The sequence below is a fragment of the Crotalus tigris genome, unplaced genomic scaffold, assembly GCF_016545835.1.
Source record: "Crotalus tigris isolate CLP2741 ecotype Arizona unplaced genomic scaffold, ASM1654583v1 scf7180000019504.1669754, whole genome shotgun sequence".
Taxonomy (NCBI): Eukaryota; Metazoa; Chordata; class Lepidosauria; order Squamata; family Viperidae; genus Crotalus; species Crotalus tigris.
Window position 1 is genome coordinate 1,490,751 of NW_024097569.1, and position 13,681 is coordinate 1,504,431.

At 45.0% G+C, this 13,681-nt stretch overlaps 1 protein-coding gene across 2 annotated transcripts in view; it reads right to left on the reverse strand.

The window, feature by feature from the left end:
• The window catches only part of RUNX3 (RUNX family transcription factor 3), a 104,188-nt gene that overhangs the window by 17,450 nt on the left and 73,057 nt on the right, over positions 1-13,681 (reverse strand). For both annotated transcript variants that reach the window (XM_039363046.1, XM_039363045.1), the window contains exon 4: positions 12,114-12,275. In XM_039363046.1, the coding sequence (XP_039218980.1) occupies positions 12,114-12,275 (162 nt within the window). The remainder of the gene's footprint in view (positions 1-12,113; positions 12,276-13,681) is intronic.

Sequence of the window (13,681 nt, forward strand, 5' to 3'; positions counted from 1 at the left end):
TATTTTTGGATTTTGCGCATTCCTGTATTTCTTTCTTGGCAATTTGGAGGGCAAGTATTTGGCTTGTCTTGCTGCCAATCAAAATATTTGAAGGAAATGTTTATTTTCTTCTGGAAATCGCACCAGCTGCTGCTTTAGCTGAATACACTCATTTAGAAGTAAGAATTTAGCCATTGTGAGAGCAAGTATGGCACCTGCACATGCTGCGTTTCTGACCCAATCTATCAACGGAAATGGCAACACTTTGAATCAGGGATCTGGGAAGTGAGGAATGCGTGTTGAACAGAGGTCACTGCCCTGGCTACTATCATGTCAATGCTTTGGGGGCTGCCCGTTCTCAGCAGCACTAAACAGGAATTCTGCATTGCACTACTTTCCAAACTGCTTCGTCCTTTTTAAATAAAAGGTTGCCATTATTTTATTTCATAAAAGCACAAGCGACCCTATGCTGGATTGGATCATGGCCTATCAACTCTAGCAGTCTGTTCTCACTGTGGCCAACTGACTAGTCAAGGAAGCACGCTAGTTTCCCAACCGATGGCCTTCAGAGGAAGTCATCAAGGCTAACAGCCTTTTTCTCTGGAGAAAATCTAGATCTTATGTTGACCACATTTTGGCCTGGTGAGAAGACCTAGAAATTGGCACCAGAGTTTTCCATTCACAAACTAGTTGTCACAGTGGATGAGGCCAGTTTCAAAACATTTATATTATCAAAAGATAAGCAGGTTACTCCCCACCAACTGTAGAGATGCTCTACCAACCCATGAGGTCCCATGATGGTGCTTCCAAAAGAATTATGGGAATTGTTAAACTGGCTATGCTATGGGGTCCTTGGTACTCTCTGAACTTGGTTTTTTCCTTGCAGACATTTCATAACCCGAACTAGGTAGCTTCATCAGTGCACTGGTGATGTTAGTTCGTTTGGTAACGATGTCTGCAAGAAAACCGCCAAGCTCAGAGAGCACCAAGGACTTCATAGTTCAACCCTGAGCTTCAAATATTCTCTACCGTGGGTATACTATCACTGCACTTTCCATTATTTATTATATATTATAGGTTCTTAGTAAGTTTTATTATTGGAGTTCAATATATTCAAATATACACATTTGGGCAATACCTTATGTGTCTGGTCTGCCTTTGAAATCATGTGCCTGGCCTGTCAGTATTTATTATTGCCTTGATTAGATTATTTTTCTTCATGGTGCCCAAACAGTCCAACTGTCCCCAGCAAAATCCCATTAATCTGGCAATCAGTAGTAGAATGTCTGCAGAGCGTCTCCTCGGCTTGTCAGGTGGGCATGTTCCAGCTCCACCACCTTGTTGCTCAGCTGGCTATTGTGAGTCCCAAAGTTATACTAGAACTGGGACCAAGTGTGTGTATGTGTGTATGTGTGGTTCCTTCACTGCTCTCTCTGCCCCAATTCCTTCCCCTAAGCCTTCCTTAGAGAAGATTTTTGCTAAATTGATTTATCTATATTCTTATATCTGGATTAACAGATTTGAAATCATTGGCTTCCCCTTTTCTGACATATCAGTGGTTCTCAACCTTTTTAATGCCGCAACCCCCAACCGGTTGTAAGTCGAGGACTACTCAACTGGTGCAGCACCATTTGCAGAATGGGACTTTTGGCGGGCTCAGCATGGCAGAGACAGCCTGGACAATTCCTATTGGTTTTTGCAAGCCAATAGAATTAGACTCTATTCAAGAGAGTCTATTCTATTGGCTTTCAAAAGCCAATAGAATAAAAGGGAGTAGCACAGCTAAGGAAAAGGGGAAAAAAATGGCGGACTGCGTTGTTTGGCGACCCCCGTGAAATGGTCGTTTGACCCCAAATGGGGTCCCGACCCACAGGTTGAGAACCACTGTTCTATATTATAGGTCAGTGATGGCGAACCTTTTAGAGACCGAGTGCCCAAACCGCAACCCAAAACCCACTTATTTATCGCAAAGTGCCAGGGCCGCATCAGCATTGTGGTGCCCTCGGGGGGGCGGGGCGGGCATGGGCATGGCCCACTGGGTGGGCGTGGCTGCGGTGGACATGGCAGACTGAGTGGGCATGGCTGGGGTGGACATGGCCACCTTGATGTTGCTCATGGGGGGGATGCCTGTGGGGGCTGGGAAGGAATGAGGGAGATCCAGGGGGTCTCTAGTGGGTGGGGCGGTGGGCAGAAGGCTCGTCCTGCGGGGTGAGGTAGGGGGTAGGGCGGGGTGCCATTGCTGCGGGGCAAGGCGAGGCAGGGGGGGCTGCTGCCTGACACCATCAGCCCCCGTATACAGAGACCAGCGAGCTCACGGGGGCGTGGTCTACCACCTCTACTCGAGCTTGCTAGCCAGCTGCTTCACCTCCTTTGTGCTGGGTGGGGCTGCCACTCTGGGTGCCAGCAGTGGCCTAATGGACCTGCATGAGCTGGCGACGGTGGCGGCAGGTGTGCCCACAGAGAGGGCTCTGTGTGCCGCCTCTGGCACACGTGCCATAGGTTCGCCATCACTGTTATAGGTTCTTAGTAAGTTTTATTATTGGAGTTCAATATATTCAAATATACACATTTGGGCAATGCATAATTGACCAGCTCGAAACACCATAGCAGAGAGGCTATCTGGGCCATGGACCTCCATGTTTTGCAGTTCTAGAGCAACAGCCAAGATGCACAACTGGATTGCACACATGAGCAGTCAGAAGCAACCACATTGGCATCAGGGAACACAGACAATATTTTAGCAGCCCCCTTTAGTTCCCAGAGGAAAATTACCTGCATTCCTTATAAGCACCCCACATTCCTTTCTCAGATAGAAATATTTGTGCAAACCCCTCAAATATTCATCCATGAGACAATGAGGCAGATCAGAGCCAGCCATTCATACATTCCTAAAATAGCTGTCTGCTTTTCTGGACTAAGTTACACTGACTGACAGATAAACAGGAGAGAGATTTAACACCCATACATAAATGTTTATGCTGACTTCCCCTCTTCTTTTCCTTCTGGTTTTTCCCTCCCAAAGCCCTTGTGCTCTCTGTTTTCTATAATCTTCCTCCAGGGATAAATCTCACTTCCCACCCCAGATGCAATCTTCAATTGATTAAACACAATCATTTAAAAATATTTCACCTGATTAATCAGCTTGTTGTATAAATAAAGCCGGCTTTTAATCAAAGTGTTTACAAAAATTACAGACAACACTTTGTATAGAATAAGATTCTTTGCCTCTTTCAAGGCCTTTCCTTTTTCTGCTTCTTTCAATTTTTGTTTTGTGTCTATTATATTGTCAGCCTGTGGGCAGGGATTAGCTTAATCTTTTAATATCCATGCAGCACTCAGAACATTGTAGAGACTTTATAAATAATCACAGCAACAATGACACATCTGAAAATACTCTAATTTTTAGTTAATATTCCAAAATTGCATTTGATTGCCTTTGATTCATAAGCTGCCCATTTGAAATAATTAAAATGATGCCTGCTTACTTCAGAACTCCTATTCCCCCTATATGTAAACACATATAGTCATCAAGAATTGTTGTAATCGGGATGGACATGTATATTTCATTCAAAAAAGAGAGCAAGGGAGACCAAAAGGGTTGAGACTTTAGATTTGCATAAACTGGGCATATGCTAATTTACCAGTGATCCAATATCTAAGGGCTGCCACAAAAAAGAGGGGTGTCAAGCTATTCTCCAAAGCACCTGAACAAGAAGCAATGAATGGAAAGTAATCAAGGAGAGAATGAATCTAGAACTAAGGAGGAATTTCCTGATAGAATAATTGATCAGTGGAACGACTTGCCTCCAGAAGTGGTGAATGCCCCATCACTGGAGGTTTTTACGGAGAGACTGGACAGCCATTTGTCTGAAATAGTATAAGGTTTCCTGCTTGAGCAGAGGGTTGGACTAGAAAATCTCCAATATCTCTTTCAACTCTGTAATTCTGTTACCTACACAGACCAACCTTTGTAAATCGGCACTAGCATTTAAAATTTAAAGAAAAGTGACTGATCTGATTTCAGATGCACCTGTAATCAACTGACGCATGTCCACCTGCCTGCTCAATCTGTTGGCCAGATGTGAAGTCTAGGTTCCCACCTGGTGCCATGGGTATCAAAGGGCCTTTTTTGATTTTCTGAGTAGCCATGCCCCTTTGACCCTTTTGCAAATGAACAGACCCTGACAACCACAGTCCTCCGAACATGCATTCAAAATTCCTGATGTGCTTATACTTCTGAAAATTGGAGAGGAACTCTTGAGAGGCCAATAGCCCTTCTGGTGTTATGCTTGGAGTGGGATTGCCCTAGGCCAGGGGTCCTCAAACTTGGCAACTTGGAAGACTTGTGGACTTCAACTCCCAGAATTCCCTCTGCCATCCATGCTGGCAAGTCTTAAAGTTGCCACGTTTGGACACCCTCTACACTAGGCTATCTTTCTTATGTTTTCAGGGAAAGCATGTGATGAAAAGAAGGATGCGCAGCCACTAAGAGGAAGCTTTGCCAGTTTGCAAGAGACCAACCAACACTACATTTTAAAATCTGCTTTACCAGCAGGGCTCCCCAACTGTAGTAAAACTTCCCTTGTGCCTGGAGGGAAGAAGGAAATGGAAGAAGAATCAGCAAGAATCGGCACTCTTACGACAACTTGCACATTTTTCTCAATAACCCAGTGGAGCTTTCCAATGAATGGCCCAGCAGTTAAAGCCATCAATCTCTCACTTCTGCTCCCAGGATTGGATTGCAATCCCAACTCCGTTAGCGGAAGGGAAGGAAACCTGTTGAACTGAAATAAGGTGTTAAGGCTAGTTCTGACTTTCTGTTTATTTATCTATGCACTTCCCGTGCTGAGGAATACCCTTGCAAGCGCAAGTTCTTCGGGGGTGTCACGCCTGCTGTAGTTAAACAGCACAATCCAATGTTGAAGGGGGAAGGAATCTGTCTGAGACAACCTCAAAGATTGGAGAAACACAAAAATACACAAAGGCTTTTAGAAGGAATTAAAAAACGTGACACGTGGAAAATCAAACATAGCTGGGTGAGGCTTCAGGCTGTTCATTGGCTGCAGAATGCCATTTGATTTGGGAGAGAAAAGTAAACTTGAAAATTAACGTAAGATTGGAAAATGGATCTGAATGTTTTAGTCCAAGCAACAGAGCAAGCAGAGCAGAGTGGCTAAGGTGCTGGATTAACACTGGAAAGGCCTATATTCAAACCTATCCTCAGCAGAGTCTCACCACAAAGGTGAGTCAGCTCAACCACCCTTACAAGGTTGTTGTTGTTGTAGGAAAAAACAAATTAGTGCTAGGAATGCCATCTGAGTTCTTGGAGGAAAGCTAGGATATAAATCTATCAAGCAAAACAAAACAGTTGGACTCTTGTTGTTCTCATTGCCTCTTAAGCTACATGCTGTCCCTGTCTCTTAGCTTCTCACAATACATGTAGCCCCACTAAGTAACCCTGGTTGGGACCGGCAACTCCATTGCTAAGCAAAGTGAACATTGAGCACCCCACTTAGTGGCAGCAGTTCTGGCAGTCCTGGTTGTCATTGTTCAGAGAATCTCCCATGGTTGTAAAACAAGACACCACCATGCAATTGCAGCTTGAGATTTCCTGCCAGCTTCCCCAATGACTTTGCTTGTGGGAAACCAGCTGGGAAGGTCTCAGTTGGCAATCATGGGAGGATGAGATCATGCGATTACCCACGATGGTTGCCAAGCACCCAGATCACCATCCTGTGATCGCAGGGATGCTGTAATGGGTTGTAAGTGCGAGGAGCATTCATAAGTCACTTTTTCCAGCACCAGTGTAACTTTGGATAGTTAAATGCTAAGGGAGTGGTTGTTAGGCGAAAACTCCCTGTTTTCCTTTCCCCGCAACAGAAATCCCTGTTTTAATCCCACCATTTTCTCAGGAACTTTGAGAACTGATTTAAAATTTCTCTCAGTTACGCTTCTGGACCCACTCTGCTATTGGAGGAGGTGCTACTGCTGCTGCTTTCTACTCCACATCCTAATAGCAACAGTCAGTACAGGTAGTCCTCAACTTACAACAGTTCATTTAGTGACCGTTCAAAGTTACAACAGCACTGAAATAAGTGACTTATGACTGTTTTTCACACTTAGACCACTGCAGCATCCCCAGGGTCATGTGATCAAAATGCTTAACAACTGACTCATGTTTATGGCGGTTGCGGCGTCCCGGGGTTATGGGATCCCCTTTTGCGACCTTTTGACAAACAAAGCCAATGGAGGAGCCACTTAACAGCCAGGTAAAAAACTTATCAACTGCAGTGATTCACTTAACAACTGAGGCAAGGAAGGTCGTAAAATGGGGCAAAGCTCACCGAACGAATGTCTCACTTAACGACAGAAAATTTGGGCTCAGTTGGGGTCGTAAGTTGAGGACTCCCTGTAGTGTTTCCCAATCCGAAAGAAGTCACATCACCTCTTGATGTAAGTTGGAATAGAAGTATGGGAAGCCAGAGAGATGAGTATGCTATGAAATGAGATCTCCGAGTTCATTCTTGGCCATCTTAGCATTACATCAGGGCAAGCGCAAAACAATCTGCCCTTAAGAAATTCACCCAAATTCTCTTCTCCTTTGGAAGAAATTTCACTGCACATTCTTTTGCATCAACATGGAAGGAGAACTGGGGGGGGGGGAAATAAGGCAGAAGAGTGTTTCTCTACTGCTCTGCTTTAAAGTAGGCCCTGGTTTCATCTCTTTAGCCAACGACGAGTTTTAGATGATTACCGAACTGGGTAAAATAGCACCAAAGAGATTATCTGGTTGGGACTTGAAATGCTTGCAAGAAATCAACCATGCTCCGAAAGCACCAAGGATCTTATGGTCTTATTTTGTATTTCCTATAGCAGTGTTTCCCAAACTTGACAATTTTAAGGCATGAGGACTTCAACTCCCAGAATTCCACAGCCAGCGTTGCTGGCTGTGGAATTCTGGGAGTTGAAGTCCTCATGCCTTAAAATTGTCAAGTTTGGGAAACATTGTCCTATAGCAATAAGACAGCTTTCAAAATCTTGTGTACGGTAATGGGCTACTGAACAAGAAATGCAAAGGAGAGGAGAAATGAAACCAAGGAGATCACCTTGGCTCCATCCATTCTCTGGAAGGAGAAACTGTGACTCTCAAAGAAAAGTCACTTTCCCTTCATTAATACCCAGCTTCCTTTGGAAAACTCTTTTGCAGCTGCCAAATTAAGGAGATGGGAGAAACCCTTTTAGAGGTTGAAGAGAGAATTTTTCAAAAGCCAGATCTAGGCGGTGGCTTTGGCAGAAAGAAATGCACGATGGCCACCTATCCACTTCCAAACAAGAGAGGCAGTGTAATATGACAAAAGAAGAGGACAAAACTTACACGTTTCCTTTGCACCGTTCTATGCACCAAGGTAAAAATGGAAAAATGCTGCTATGATTTACCGTAATTTCTGGCATATAAGATGACTCGGCGTATAAGACGACCCCCGACTTCGGAGCTGATTTGCATGCCTAGAAAGTCATCTTATACGCTGGAAACTACCGTAATTTCCGGTGTATAAGACGACTCTGCGTATAAGACGACCCCCGACTTCGGAGCCGATTTGCATGCTTTAGAAAGTCGTCTTATACGTCGGAAAATACGGTAAATAGAAAGGCAATCCACCATGCATGCCTTTCGCTGCACTGTCTCAGTACTAAGAGTTTAGGGTCTATTGGAGGAATCCTAGTGTATCTTAGGAGTGGTTCTTTAATCCTTAAATTTAGATAGGAAAACATGCTCAGTGCAAGATGTATTCAGGCGGAGGATTGTCAATGTAATTGCATGATGACCTTTAATTACTGTGGGAGGAGAGGATCATCTCCACTTTTAATCTCTATATCAGTGTTTATCAATCTTGGAAACTTGACCATATGTGGCCTTCCACTTCCAGAATTCTGGAATTCTGGGAATTGAAATCCACTCATCTTCAAGCTGGCAAGGCTGAGAAACATTACTCTACATATTGCAGCGTGCCTTATTCTGCAGAAAACCTACATACCGAATTTTGAAGTTCCATAGCATGGAACTTTGGAAGCTAAGGATGCATGTATAGGAGCCTGCTTGCATTTTAAAGAAAGCAAATCAGTTTTGGATGAAGTAAATCAGTGGAGAACTGTGGGGAAGCCAGGAAAAATGTATCATTTTGTCCTTTTAAACAAGAAATAATCCCTGGGGGGAAGCTTCATTGTACAACATGGATGTTTTGCTGATGGTGCCCCTAAAGTGGGAGTTTTCCAAGCTGCAAAGAGGCATTGGTTATTTAATAGGTTATTATGGGCATCAGCAGGAGGGGAACATATAACATGTGCATGACTTTGAGATTTCCTGGTTGCAAGGACAAAATCATGGTGTTTGCATGATTACATCATTGCATTTATGTACCATCATTTTGGCTGCATCAATGCAGTTGAATCTAGATGCTACTTTGTCCAATGCCTCAGGAGTTCTTCAGAAGCAGTGCTTTGGAACATGTGGGACACCAATGTAGCACTGATTTGTCAAATTGTCTTGTCCCAGTTTACATAATTGTCCTCTGCAGCCATTATGCATCTCTGGAAAAGATACAGCTGCTTTAAAGAGCTGTAGATAAATGAAGCATCTGCTCCATTGTGTGTAGGATGTGATCGAAAAAATCAAAGTGGTGGGCGTGGTATACAGAAAAAAACAAGGGGAGCTTTGGTCACATTGTTACAGCTATCATCTTGACTTTTTTGACCATACCCTGCAGATTTTCCTGATGCCATTAAAGCACTTGTTCTCTTTACATGATTCCTCTCATGTTTAACTCTCATAAATGATAATACACACACACACACACACACACACACAAATTTTACTCTTCTATGAAGCTGTAGATAGGTTAGTATAAAGGCAAAGCTACCAAGATTGTTGTGTGGTCTTCCCAGGCAGAGACCAACGTGATTGAATTAATTGTTTAAAGAAATTGTAATCATGGCTTTTGAAACCTGTTGCTGATTATTGTATAAATGTTACTAGTATTTTTCCAAAGCATAACTGCTTTCTTCAAAATGGAATAAGCCATTTCTGCTACATCTGAGAGCGATCCAGCTCATTCTGCTAAATGGATCCTGAATGCTGAGGTTCCCCTTCATTGCACGTATCTTGACAGAGGACACCCCACAAATGACCCACAAAAATCCAACAATGGACCCGGTTGGGCTTTTCATTTATTGCAACTTCGACGTATCCTTGCATCTGGCAAGGTTTGCTATCCAAATAGACAACTCTGGATGGAGACAAGAGGATATATAGTAAAGAAAAGGAGAATGCAGAGTAAAGGAGCATATTTGGATCCATGTTAGCATAAACTTTTCAAACTTAACAAACACTTTAACTTAAAACATAGCTTCTTCCTCTATCTTCTGCACATTTTTGACCTTAATCATTTATTTTTATAGGTAATCCTTGTTTTATGACTGCCTCATACAGGGACTGTTTGCACTCACAACTGTGATGAAAAAGTAAATTTGCAACCAATCTTGTAGGGCAGGGGTGTCAAACTCAATTTCATTGAGGGCCACATCAGCATTGTGGTTGTCCTCAGGGGGCTGGGTGGGTGTGGCCAGGGTGGGCGTGGCCTATTGGGTGGGCATGGCTGGAGTGGGTGTGGCCTGCTGGGTGGGCATGGCCAGCTGTACATCATTTGTGTCAAGGGTGCCTGTGGGGGCCTGGGCAGGAGTGGGACAGATCTGAGGGTCTCTGGCAGAAGGGGGTGGGACCGGGGCAAGTGCCAAGGCATGGTCCACTGGAGGAGCCTCACTGCCTGCTGAAACCCCTCCGCCAGAGCCCATCAAGCCGGATATGTGAAGTAGGCAAGGGCCATTTGCTGGCCACTTCCAGGCGATGGTGCATTTCTTCATTCCTCAGAAAGGGTGACACCTCCCCAGCATGCACCCAGGGGACGGGGCCGATGCGGCATGGGCTGGTTCCTCGCTGTTTCCAGACAGCCTTGTGGAGCTAAGACTGAATGCGTTTCAGCATAGATGGCCACCACAAAATTGTACATTGGCTCCCGGCCGGCCTAGGCCAGGGCCAAGGCAGCGGGGGCCATTCCCTCACTGTTTCCAGGATAGCTTCGCGGGCCACATGAAACCATGTCACGGGCCGCATCCGGCCCCCGGGCCTTGTGTTTGACATGTCTGCTGTAAGAGATGACCAGGCTGAACTAGAGGGTGGGGTCAAATACATTATCAGTTTGGAATCTGATTCAGAATAACAGAGTTGGAAGGGACCGTGGAGGCCTTCTAGTCAAACTCCCTGCTCAAGCAGGAGATCCTATACCAGTGATGGTGAACCTTTTAGAGACTGAGTGCCCAAAAACTGCCCCCTGCCCCCGCTCTGCCTCCCATCATGCCTGCTCCGCCCCGCCCACCCGCAGGGCCATACACTGCCTCCATGGCCCGCCGCAGATTGCCCAGGCAGCCCTGCAGCGCCATGACAGCCACGCCCTCTGCCCACACCCCGCATCATCTGCACAATGTGGGTCGTGAGGGCGGAGTTTTGTCCCTGCTGCCCAGCTATGTCCTTGGCTGCGTTGCTTTGCACAGACTGCGCCCAGGGCGACTTTCCTCCAGGGGGGCTGCTGGTGAGGAGGAGGCCATGGGAGGAGGCAGGGCTGGGGTGACAACGTGCATGCCCACAGAGAGGGGTCTGAGTTCCGCCTCTGGCAAGCATGCCATAGGTTCGCCACCACTGTCCTATACCAATTCAGACAAATCTTTTCTTCAAAACCTCTAGTGTTGGTGCACCTACAATGTCTGGAGGCAAGTCATTCCACTGATTAATTGTTCTAACTGTCATGAAATTTCTCCTTCATTCTACGCTGGATCTCTCCTTGATGCTCTATAAGAGCCATGAGTCCAGCCTCTCCCCCCAAAGTCCATTGATTCTTATCTGTCGCCAATTTGTGTAGTACAGAATCAGCAGATCAGATTTTTCTGAATAGGTAGCATGAAATAAATTTAAAGTACTTTTCAACTCTATCCTGGCTTCTGATGTCTTGCATCTGATAGTCTTCTCATTTCCTACCATTCAACATCTGTAAAGCTGAAGCAAGATGGCGGTTTCATTTAGCTACTGCTTTGCTTAACGAGCGAAGGGCCAGTCCCAATTCTGGTAGCTAAATGAAGACTACCTACTTTAAAGCAGTGTTTCTCAATCTTGGCATTTTCAAAATCTGTGGACTTCAACTCCCAGAATTCGCCAGCCTTCATATCAAGCCACATGCTGTACCACATCAGAGGGAATAAATGCTGCCCAGCAGTGCTCATAGAGATAGTAAACTCCAACTGATTCAAGCCAGTTAACCAAAGTGCATTTGGATGCTATTCAACAAGAGTTTAGTTTAAACCAGTGGTTCTCAACCTGTGGGTCGGGACCCCATTTGGGGTCGAACGACCATTTCACAGGGGTCACCAAACAACACAGTCCACCATTTTTTTCCCCTTTTCCTTAGCTGTGCTACTCCCTTTTATTCTATTGGCTTTCAAAAGCCAATAGGAATTGTCCAGGCTGTCTCTGCCCTGCTGAGCCCGCCAAAAGTCCCATTCTGCAAACGGTGCTGCACCAGTTGAGTAGTCCTCGACTTACGACTGATTGGGGGTGACGGCATTAAAAAACTTGAGAACCACTGGTTTAAACTATTGTTCGGCCAAAGGTTTGCCAAAAATGTTGCTGTTGGTTACTAAAGAAGTAGGGAAGTCCATAAACTATGATTCAATAAAAATCAAAATACGGAGAGAGGAGAATATTTGCAGCTCAGGGCTGAACCGTGAGGGTTTTTGCTGCTCTCTGAGCTTTTCTTGCCGATGTTTCATTATCAAAGTAGGCAACAGATGAACCATTTATGTTACCTAGTTGGGTAATAAAATGTCTGCAAGAACACCTTCCAAGTTCAGAGAGCACCAAAGATCCCAAAAATCAAAATGGTGACCACAGTGATGTAATTGAAACTCAACCTGATTTTTTTTACATAATGCAAATGAAAAATAGGCAGAACTTTGATCACGCTGTCACAGCCATTTTGACTTTTTAAACTATACTCTGTGGACACCTCATAAGTAACCAAAGCTCTTACCTTGAATTTGGCTCTGAGCTTGTGTACCAAAGTGCCCTGGGGCACCCAGGGACCCTCGAGAATTGGCGGTCGTTGGAGTGACCCTCATAGAGTGCCGAAGCCTTTCCAGGTCTCCATAACGATCTTGGAATTTCGTTTGTTCTTCCAATTTCTGCCTGTGCCCTGAAAAAAGCAGGGGAGGAGGGAATAAATCAGAAAACATATTCAGGGTCCGCTCAGAGAACTCCAGAAAAGGTGCATGGAGGTAGTCCTCAACTAATGGCTGCAATTGAGCCCAAAATTTCCACTGCTATGCAAGGCAATTGTTAAGTGAGTTTTGCCCTATTTTAAGCAAGTTGTTCTATCCCAGCCTAGTTGTTTGGAAGACAGCTTACTCTGAGTAGATGTTTGGGGTTGAAATTAAGTGTTCTATCCCAGCCTATTGCCATCCTTGTTAAAGGCACAAGGACCAAACCCCTGTTGATACAATAGTCTGGAGACTTTAAAACAAAACAAACCCCTTTTAATATGGGTGACAAACCTGTCAAATAGTCCAAAACACAAACAGCAAAACTCAACCCAAATGAAGGAAATAGTCCACAGGAAACACGATGCAAACAGAAGAGTAGTCACAAGCAAGACGAACAGACCAGGATCCAAGGAAGTACTTTGCAAACGGTTGCCTTCAGCAACCAGTACCGCCCACACCTCCTCTTTTTATACAGCAGTCCCAAGGCGTTGCCTCTCAGTGCCTTCTCCTTTTACCCTGGAGTTGCCATATTGATTGCTGCTGATTTACTCTCGCTAATTGACGACGTGTGCATGCATCAATTAGCATGTCCATCAGGTGTGAGTCCTCCGAGTCTGACTCATTCTCCTCACACAGCTGACCTTCATCAGGAACACGACTGGAGGGCCCAGGCTCTGCATCCAACCGTGAGTCCTGTAATTCATCAGAGACTCCCTCTGCCCCTGATGGCCCTTCAAATGCCTCTTCCACCTCCTCCTCAGATGTGTTGTGATTCCGTGCCACAGGCTGGCACGGAATCACAACACAAGTCACCGAAGTTGTTAAGTGAATCATGTCATTGTTAAGCGAATCTGGCTTCCCCCATTGAGCTTGCTTGTTGGAAGCCAACTGGGAAGGCTGCAAATGGGCCCTGCCACCCTTGTAAATACATCCCAGTTGCCAAGCACCAGCATTCTGATTAGGTGACCGTGTGGATGTTGTGAAGGTTAAATATAAGGACTGGCCACAAATGATGTTGTAACTTTCGACAGTTTTTATCAATTATGAATCAGAATAGACCTGGAAGATATCTTGGAGGTCTTCTAGTCCAGCCCCTTGCTCAAGTAGGAGACCCCCTAGACCAGGGGTAGGCAACTTTGGCTGGCTCAGGAATTCTGGGAGTTGAAGTCCATGAGTCATAAAAGAGCCAAGGTTGTCTACCCCTGCCTTAGACCATTCCAGACAGGTGGCTGTCCAGTTTTTACTTAAAAATCTCCAGTGATGAAGCTGTCAACACTGCAAATATTGTATATTCTTGCTTTTGACAATATGCAGAATTGTCTGGTAATTATGGGGTTAA